Source organism: Geospiza fortis, unplaced genomic scaffold (assembly GCF_000277835.1).
Source record: "Geospiza fortis unplaced genomic scaffold, GeoFor_1.0 scaffold443, whole genome shotgun sequence".
NCBI classification, from domain to species: Eukaryota; Metazoa; Chordata; class Aves; order Passeriformes; family Thraupidae; genus Geospiza; species Geospiza fortis.
The window spans coordinates 6,062,949-6,073,399 of NW_005054335.1; the positions used below are offsets into that span (position 1 = coordinate 6,062,949).

At 43.4% G+C, this 10,451-nt stretch overlaps 1 protein-coding gene across 2 annotated transcripts in view; it reads right to left on the minus strand.

Moving 5' to 3' along the window:
- NIM1K (NIM1 serine/threonine protein kinase) overlaps positions 1-4,781 on the minus strand; it is a 9,941-nt gene extending 5,160 nt beyond the window's left edge. The window contains exons 1-2 of one of the 2 annotated variants that reach the window (XM_005422004.2): positions 4,399-4,781; positions 3,604-3,934 (exon numbers count right to left, since the gene is read on the minus strand). In XM_005422004.2, the coding sequence (XP_005422061.1) occupies positions 3,604-3,895 (292 nt within the window). In that variant the 5' untranslated portion in view covers positions 3,896-3,934; positions 4,399-4,781. The remainder of the gene's footprint in view (positions 1-3,603; positions 3,935-4,398) is intronic. The other variant, XM_031057843.1, reaches the window with a different exon arrangement.
- Between the last annotated feature and the right edge of the window lie 5,670 nt (positions 4,782-10,451).

The window sequence follows — 10,451 nt, forward strand, 5'->3', positions numbered from 1 at the left end:
TCCTGCTTTTGCAATTTGTGTCACATTAGACAGACTTCTTACCAGCTATAAATTTTGTATGCCTGTAATCGTTTCTATTCAGCTGTGCTCTCACACTTCCTTTGTCAGATGGAAGGCATGTAAAATAAAAGTTATATAGGGCTTAGGAATTTAACAGTCCTTAGCAAGAACACGCCATGAATTTCTGGAGAAAATCTCCACCAAAATTCAGCTTAATATAGTGGGCAAAGCCCCTGAATAACACAACATACATAGAAACATAAATGAGAAAAGACCTCTAAGATCATGAAGTCCAACCTGTCAGGCCCACCACTAAACATTGTCCCTAAATGGCACACCTACACATCTTTTAAGTATCTACAGGGATTCATTCCAAGGCCTGAACACCCCTGTGGTATAGAAATTTTTCCTAATGTCCAACCTAAACATCAACCTTGCCTGGTTCAACAAGGTACAATTGGAATAGCTGGGAACAGGGAGTGGTGCTGAATGGAGTTATATCCACCTGAGGCTTGTCACCAGCAGAGTTCCACAGGGCTCAGTATTGGGGACAGCCCTGATTAATGTCACTTAGCTTGCAGGTGAGTGACACCTCTCCTGGTACAATTTGAGGCCATTTCCTCTTACTCTGTCCCTTGCTACCTGGGAGAGAAGAGGCCAACACCCCTGCCACTGTCAGGCAGTGGTAGAGAGTGATAAGGTCCCCCCTGAGCCTCCTTTTCTCCAGGATAAACACCCCCAGCTCCCTCAGCTGCTCCTCACAGCACTTGTGCTCCAGACCCTGCCCCAGCTCCACTGCCCTTCTCTGGACTCACTAACACCTCAAAATCTCTCTTGTAGTGAAGAGTCCAAATAAAACACAGGATTTGAGGTGTGGTCTCGGCAGTGCCCAGCACACGGGGACAATCCCTGCCCTGGCCCTGCTGGCCACACCATTGCTGATCCAGGCCAGGATGCCATTGGCCTTCTTGGCCACCTGGGCACAGCCTGGCTCATGTCCAGCTGCTGTCACCAGCACCCCCAGGTCCTTTGCAGCCACTCTGCCCCAACCTGTGGCACTGCCTGGGGCTGTTGTGACCCAAGGGCAGGACCTGGCACTGGGCCTTGTTGAACCTCACACCACTGGCCTCAGCCCATGATGCAGCCTGTCCAGATCCCCCTGCAGAGCCTTCCTGCCCTCCAGCAGATCAACACTCCCACCTAGTGTGCTGGCACCTGCAAGCTGAGTGACATTAATCAGGGCTGTTCCCAATACGGAGCCCTGTGGAACTCTGCTGGTGACAAGCCCCGGATGGATACAACTCCATTCAGCACCACTCCCTGTTCCCAGCTAGCCAGCCAGCTTTTTATCCAGTGAAGAGTGCACCTGTCCAAGCCATGGGACATGGTGTCCACATCATAGCACCAAAGATTTTTCTGTTTTCTAAACCACCAAGACAGCCCTTGTGAGAGAAACAAGGCTCATCATCCAGTATGATCCTGAAGTTATTTCCTCTCTCTCTCTCTCTCTCTCTCTCCCTCTAGAAATCATGTGTCCTGCTACAACAGATCACAAGGGCAACAGAAAAACATATATATGTAATTTTTACAAAGGCTCATCTTAGTAAAAAACAAAACGGTTTCCTCTTTTGATACAGGATGATACAGGAGAGAGACCATATTAAAACTGGCAGTAACTGAAGAGCTGAACAGCCCTCTGACACATACACCACCCTCTTCCACAGAGACCAGACCACCATTAATGATGAAGCCTTTTATTTATATAATCAGATTTAAAAAAAAAAAAGCCTTGCACTCATTAACACTGTGTAGGAACATAATTTCATTGCCAACACAACACTGTGTATCTACCATAAAAAAAATAAACTTTGGTGGTGGTGAGTGTGTATACATGAATGCCTGTGTGCACATTCCTGTTTTTCTGTCCATCTCCGTGTATTTTATTGGCACAGATAAACTCATAGGCAGAATGAGTCAGAAAATACTTATCTTTCATTCTTTCTTCCTCATTACAGTTGCAAAGTTAACATCAATAAATCAACTCCCTTTTAAACGAAAAAGTTATAAGCAAACAAAAATAATTTGAGAGATTTCTGTTGAAAAATAACCTCTTCCAGAAAAACAAAAAGTACAGTTTTGGTTTTGGTATTTAGCTTACTGTATTCACTGAAGTTCAAAATTTTTCAATCAGCTCTATTTAGATACTAAAGGAACCTGTTTCCCACGTAACTTCAGCAAAGGGTTAATACAGATCAAATTTCCAACTGCCATTCATTAGCATTCCTTGTGTTCCCAGTAGAGGCGCAGCATTTTTTCCAACAGTAAGCACAAAACAGTTACCTCAGGAAGAAAAAGAAATATCACAGAAGAGGAAACAATTTGTGAACCAAGTAGAAAAGAGATGCTTTTCTGAAACAAGAATAACCAAAAACTCAAAACCCAGTTAAAGCAACCCTTGGGTGTTGGCAGGCTTAAATGTGAAAAATTAAGTACCATTGGTTCTCCACTTAGATTCCCAGTGTAACAACCACTGCCCCTGAGGGGTAATTGTGACCTTTCACCCCTCTCAGATCTGGGCTGAAAGAAAATAACAATAGATAACACAGTTTTGGGGCATATCTCGTTCTCTCACCTGTAAGATGATGAAGGGAAGGAGAGTCAATCAAACTGAAAAGCAAAGACTCTTAGAAAAAAAGCAAGATAGTAGTGTACAAAGATACAAAGAAAACTAGTCACCCTGACAGAAAACAATTTCTATTACTGTCAGACAAAGGCAGAAGACAAAATAGGACAGCTGATGACAAGTTCTTAGTTATACCTATGACTGAAGCGTCCACTGCAGTTACCTAGCCCTTCCAGTCCTTCCTAGAAGCAGTAGATAGGGTGCTTTGTATAATTAAAACAATAAAACTGACAATTCAACACAAACACCAGTTTGGTGATACCAGAGCTTGTTCCCCTGCACCCACTCCTCCCACACCTATAGCTAGTTTCTCCTACACAGCTTTACTGTAAAAAGCTCCCATCCTAGCTTTTTACAGTAAAGGGCATCAGCAAATGAGTCAGTTAAGTGGGCATAGCATTTCTCACCAAAATTACCATGGCCAAATAAAATATTTTGTCCATACTAGTAAAATTTGTGATGAAACAAAGGAAGCCTTGCTGCCTCTGGCTGCAGGCAGGAGCATACCTAACCTGCTATCCTGGGCATTCATCACCTGTATCCCTGCAGGCCAGGAGCAGGGGCAGGGAAGAGGGTGGATGGACAGGGAAGGTTACAGGAGGGGAGGCCCAATACCACATGTCAAAGTGTGGAATATCTGAGCCACAGGATGTGTTAACTCCATGAAGTGCAGTGACGAACTCCACCTGTAATAACTGCCATGCAGAGAAAGTGTTTCTAGTTTCTTTAAAGCAGAATCCAACCCTGAAGATTTATGTGTGACCCTGTCTATAGATTAACTCAAAAATGTTAAAAATACACACACATACACACACAGACACACACACATAAACTCTATATGTGTATTTAAGGTTCATGCAGCCTCTTTCTTCCCATAGGAAGCCATTTATATAGGTCACTCAGCATGCAATGGTGCCTACCTTTGGTTAGGGAATGAATTCCAAGCTTCACTTGTGAGAAATTCCCACTTCCTATTTCTCCTCTGACTCGATAGAAAGCAATTCTCTTTCCCAGTGTTAATTCTTTCACCACCTTTTCATTATGAGACATATCCTGCATCAATTTCTCAAATGGGGTCAGCCTGTGCTGTTTGCCCTCTTCATCTCCTTCGTGGCACTCTGGGTGCCCATCATCATCTCTGCTGTCCTCGTGATGCCACCTGGAACAGCGGTATTTTCCAAGACTTCCTTCATTCACATATCCTGTTGTCATAGTCTATAGGGTGATCACTTCCCCATTTAACAATATGTCCTGAGAAGTTTAAATGGAGTAATTCTGTATGAATATGCAAGCCCTGCACATTATGGACACTGTGACAAATGCAGCAAAAGAAAAAAAAAAATAGCAGCTTACAGAAAGTCCAAAGATTAGTTCGGAAATTTGTTCAAAAACAAATCTGGCACATCTACGTATTGCATGTCCTGTTCAAAATCAGAGCTAAAACATCCATTCCTCACTAACAGAGTTAGTGTGTGAGGATCTTCAGCTGCAAGGTAAAAGAGGCTTTGCAATTAAAACTGCAAACTTTGTGCAAGAAAGTGGCAAGGTGCTCGCTGTCTATGCAGTACCTTTGACACATGCAAAATATTTGACACGAATATTCAGATTTTAGCTTGATCCTTTGAGAACTAACTTGATAGATAAAGGTCAAACAGAAAGCTGATTAACTGCTCCAAATAAGTCCAGATACTTCTAGCTAATTTTGAATAGCTGACCTTAAGAGCGTAGTTCTCCTTGATTCTGGTAAAAGTCCAAAAGCTGACTGTAGGGATTGCCTTTGATTCATTCTTCAGCCTGTGAGCTTGTCACTGTACCTTGGAAATATCACTGTGTGTGGAAGCCTTGCTGTAAAAAGTACGCAGCCCTTCTGTTTCTTTCCCATGGTGTGTTCAACAAAGCAACTGATTCTGGAAGATGACAGGAAAAGCATAATCTGTGCACCAGGCAAAAGAAATGCTGCGCCTCAGTATCCCTGCAGTCACATGGCAGGACAATACAGGATTAAGTAACTGCAATGTCACGTTAACCCTCCTTTATTTAGATGAGCTTTCTTTAACGCCTTGAGCCTTCTCAAAATTTTGCCAGACGCGTGGTGTTCCTGAGCAGACAGATGAAGAAAGTAATTAAAACCTTTACATAACAGCTTCACTGAATGACAGCATGACCTGTACCATTTCACCAGTTTAACTCTGGCAGCACAGACACAGAAGTACTTACCCTAAATACACAAGCAACCACTTACCTTTAAAGCAGCACACTAATTTTTTCTTCTTTACCTTTCTCTTTTAACCTTGAAAGCCAGGAGTTGATCAGCAAGTGCTGATCCTGCAGCTGCAAGCCTGAGGGTGGTGAGCTGGGCACGAGAGCTGAGACAGCTCAGGCAGTGGCAGCGCTCACCTCCCCTGCTCCCAGCCTGCAGCACACCCAACTGATGGACACGGGAGACACCGACTGCCAGGACAGATGCACCAGATTGAGGGGGAGTGAATCAGACCAGTAGCTCACTGCCTGAAGCTTAGCTAGACAGTCACCTAACGTGCCACACTAGCAGAGGGCATGTGGCATTTGCCAGGTGGAGCTGCCCTCTAAACCCCACAATCTCCTTCGTGAGCAAGAGGAAGAGAGGTCAGAGGCATGACCCAAGTGCAAAGAAAAAGCAGCTGGTGATGGTTTCATTAAATAGGAACTTGAGCGGCACAGAGGCACTCATCTGCTCCTACAGAGGCCAAGGTGACTGACCCATGCTCTGGGACACTGCTCTCTGCCTTGAGACACACTGAAGAAATTTTGAAAGTCACTTTACATCTCTGTGCTGCAGCCACGTTGCAGGCAGACAAACCTGCTCCAGGGTGAGGCAGAAAGCCTGGCTTTCCCTCAGAGTCTCTGGCTCTCTCTGTCACTTCTCTGAACCAGGGATGCTTCTTACTGTGTGTGCTGCAAACTTATTGGCTGACGCAGTTTGTAACTGGAACAGAGGGAGAATTTACTACTTCCATAACACCTTTGTTAACTCTTTTTGGCTTACTCATGTTTGAAGAAAAGAGCCCTTTCCATTGTTGACAGAAACTAAAAATAATAAATATGTAATTGTATTATTCTCTGAAGCTAAATAGAGTGAAACCCCTGACAAACACTGTATGTGTGCATACAGCTAATGGCCAAATCCTGATACTGTTATTAGGGAAGAGACCAAGTGACAAATAAGAAAGTCCTTCAGTATTCTCCCACCAAACCACTCTGTGTTAGCACCAAATATTCCCCCTAATTATATTATTTTATACCTTGGAAGAAAAAAATCTTTGTGGAAGGACACCCCATCCCCACGCAAACTGAAAAATCCAAACCCCACACCTTACACTCTGTTTTTCCTCCATTTGGGAAAAGGACAATTTCTTTCAGGAGTGGCAGAATTCTGGCCTACAGGTTTTCTGCTTTAACCTGTTTCACATCACAATTGTAAAAGTATTCTAGGTAATAAAAAACTCTTTATATGAAACTTGACTGTATTTCACAGTTTTAACAGTGGGTGACACTCTAGCAGAGCAGGGCTTTTGGAAGCCACTTGTCTGCTGTGCAGTGCCACAGCGATTCAGAGGCAGAATTCTGGCCCCATTCTGCTCTTTGATCTTGAGAACAGCAGCACAGGTTGTCCATACAAAAAGTCTGGAAACCTCCATGAGCAGTGTCAGGCATGCCATGTACAAACTGTATTATTTAATCAAGTTTCTTTAGTTGGGTGGTGACATCCTTACCACCAAAGAATAGCTGTAACTTGTGGCTATAACCTCCCGAGTGGCAGGTATGGACAATTCTGCTCCTGCAAAAGAAGAAACACAGAACTACCACCATCTTCTGCAAAAATTATCAGTGCCCTTGCCGTTAACTGGCTGTACAGAAAAGGCTGACTGTGCAACAAGAAGGGTTTCCTTCAAACAGACTTGTGTAGACAAACCCCTCCTGAATACCTTCCATCAAGGCACAGGAGGCAGCTAGCCCAGTCCATGTGGATCACAGAGACAAACCACATGGGAATGCCACAACCTTGTGGGGACAGAGGAGTCAAGAGAAAGGCAAAACTGCACTGAGGCATCAGCACATGGCTCTTCCTGAATTTGCTCCTGCAGAATTTCTCCTGGGGCTCAACATGCTATTTTTTGGAGCACAGCCTATCATTAATCTCCCTTTCAGGCTTGACATGTAACTGTCAACCCTGCAACCTCCTGGCACTTGGCCAGCTGGCTAGGTTTTCCCTGTCTTCTGAGATGAGCTATTTCAGTATTCCTGGTGTTAGCAGTATATATACCGTCTATTTATGGCCTACATTCCTTCCTGTAATCAAACCCAGCAAAATCTATCCTGATATCATAAAAAAGGACACTGACTGTAAAAGAAACTAATTCTAAGAGAGAAGGGAAAAACAAGGAAATCAGGAGTGATCCAAATGTAGGAATCCATAAAGTTAGAGAGTTTCAAGTTTGTGAGAAAACAGACAGGCCTCAGTTATGACAGAATTATTAATATTGCCGATGCATCTTGTTAGCTGCAAGAAGACGTGAAGAATAGAACAATAGACTTGTGTCTAGTGTTTTGGAATAGCTTTCTAAGTTTCAGAAAGTATCCATAGCAAAGTTAGATTTTATGAATAGAGTTTTATGCATTGACTTCTTATAAATGAACAAGCAAGCATTGTTTTAACTCAAGCTACGTGTGTTTATGTTAATTAGTTAAAGTCTCTGTCAATATGCTTTTGCTCTGTGTAATTAGCTAAGACGAGTATTTAGTAGATTGTAACAGCAAATTTCTATAGTATGCTAGCTAGAGTGAGATCTTCTCACATCCTATATGTAAAAAATCATGTATGAAGTTGATGCTGAAGAATAAATAGCTCTAGACACATTCCAAAGCAAGTTCCGTCCCGTTCGTGTCTGTATATAGCTAGCCAGCGCACCAAACACAATGAAAGACCAATGATTTTTTTTTCCAGTCTGGCTGACCAGTGACCAGAAGAACTTCACAAAAATTTATCTGACCAAATAACCACTTTAAAAAACAAAATAAGCAAGCAAAAGAAAACCAAAAGCAAACCACTATAAAAAGCATTACAAGACAGTGAACGAATGTATCAATCCTTTAAGACCTAACACTCATGTTGTTTAGCCTTGTTTTTTAAACTGACATTCTCCTCGTATTCTACGAAGTGCTAAGTACCCTCAGGCTTCACCGGCAGACTCAGTTTAAACCCCACATCACAACTCTAAGGAAGTTCAGAATGAGGAGAAAAAGAATTAATCCAAGAAAGAGATCATTTGGTATTGAGAATTTGGTTCCTAAAATCCCACTTGGACAGACAGATAAAAAGTGACCTGGTTTTAAGAAGCTTAGAATGGATCACATGAAAGCACAGAAGCAGCTAGATCAGTGCTCTCTGGTAGCACTGTGTTTGGCAAATTGGTCTCTCTCATTAAATCTGTCTTTCAGAGGCAAAAATCCACTCAGCTTTGAGTGCTAAAACTGCTGCAGCTCCTATTAGAGTGAATGTGAAGGAAGTTACACTGGAAGGTCTCCTACCACTCAGACTGTCACAATACCAGGTGTTTTTAATGAGGATGTCACTGGATATTGCAACTCATTCACTAGAGTTCCCTTTTCAGCCCCTCTCTGTCTAGTCTGAGATGGGGATTTTTAAGGTATTTCCCTAGGGTAGGGGATCAGTCAAATTTTTTTTAAATTCCCTTGAAGAACAGCATGTCTCCTGCTTAGACGATTATATGCACCATGCAGCAACTCTGGATCAAAACTGAATTTAAAATAGCAGGGATTTTTTTTTAAACTCACCTACTAGAAAAATATCAAGCCCGTTTTTTTAGTCACAGCTTTGAATGTTCAACTGTTGCAAGAAAACACCAAAAAATTTAGTATACTCCTGTGTATAGAAGACCTATCTTTTACAAAAGATTAGAGGCCAGCAGAACAGTCCTGCAATATCTGTAGCACAGACCACAGGTGACACAAAAGCTCGGCTCTGCAGACAGACACCACAGGGAAAGTAACAGCTCAGCTTCTGTGCTTATGCTCAAGTAATACTGAGTGCATGGCTGCTGTGGCCAAAGGAGGTCAACACTTGTTCAAGGTTTGTCCTGAGCACATTTTTTTGATTTACATGAGAAGCACTCAGTCTTATTTCTGTGAATGCCAGAAAACAGAATGACTATAAAAAATACACCCCAGAGCTTCACATGAATTGTTTAAAAACCCTCCAAAACCCAAGTATTCAAAATGCAAAATACAGCACAGTTACAGGCTGAACACAGACCTCTATGTTCCCAGCTCACGCAGGAAAAAACACTCACAGGGCACTGACCATGGAGAACCTCCAGAAACTCCCTGCTCTCTCTCCCCAGGCCCATATGCCACCATTTCCATGCATCCCAGAATTACGACTGTTAGCTGGCACAGCATTCAGTTTGCCAGTTATTGTTTGATGAAAACCAGACATGAAGAACATCATTCCTTTCAGCTTTCTGCTGTGCCTGGGAGTGCTTTGGTAACAGCCACAGCCAGGGCATCCCTGCCAGCTCTGTGTGCTGCACTGGACAGGCTGCAGCTGCAGTGTGAACTCGAGCTGAAGAGACTGTGACCTGTGGATGCTGGGAGCATGGTGGTACCTCTCAGAGTGGCTGTGGCTGTGCTTGTGACTGTGCCACAGCAGGTACACTTCTGGAGAGGGATTATAGCCCATGCAGGCCACGCTGAAGCAGGTGCACCTCAAAGGACTGAGCCTGAATAAATCTATGCTGCAGGAGGTATAGCCCTGAGGAGACTGTGGCTCACAGATCTGGCTCCACTTGAAGCAGGTACAGCCCTAAGGCACTACAGACTATGGGTAAATCCAGGGTGGAGCAGGGCCATGGGGAGCATTTCATTGCACTGTCAAACCATGATACATTGGACTCGATCATCTTAAGGGTCTTTACCAATAGAAATGATCCTACTGCTCTTAGCCTAAGACATGGCATTGTTTTCCCACACAGGAAACATTCATATATGCAGCAACCCTGGCTGAAACGGAACATAAACACTTTCAAGGCTTCTGTGTGAAACCTCACTAACACAGCACCAAGGGAAGCAGGAAGAGATAACAAACAGTTGCACTGTACACACTCCTTCCTCACAATGAAATGCCTGTTCTATACACTGTTATCAGAAAAAAAAAAAAACCCAAAAAAAACCTCCCAAGAAATTCTGGTATAAAAAAAGACAGGGAACTCTGCAACCTACTGCAACCTATTTAAAAGTTTAATAAGCCTGAGCCCTTCATACGGAAGCAGAATACAGGTGGATGCTTACTCAAGTGACCTGAAACTTCAGCAGAGAGACTGAAACCTTCATCTTTTGGACTGACCCCACAGTCATTCTGGGATGGACCCCTAAAGACAAATTCAACTCCTTGGAAACTGATGGAACACGATCTCTCAAGGCTTTTACCTGACCAGCCCCTTGCCAGATTTGCTGACAGAGCACTATTCAGCACAGGTCACTGTAGAACAAAACTGTAGATCTAAGCAACATCCCACATTTATTTAGTCCAACTTCCTTCTTGCCAAGACCAGAGATGAGAAATAGAGAAAAAAAATACTGGTGTGCCCTGCTTTGTGATCCACCTCTAAAAGATCTCTCCATAATCTTCAACAAGCTAACCCTCCTGTCTCCAGGACTGCTAAGGCCTGAGGCACAGCGGCTGACCCCGCGGGACCCCAGGCTGGACCCG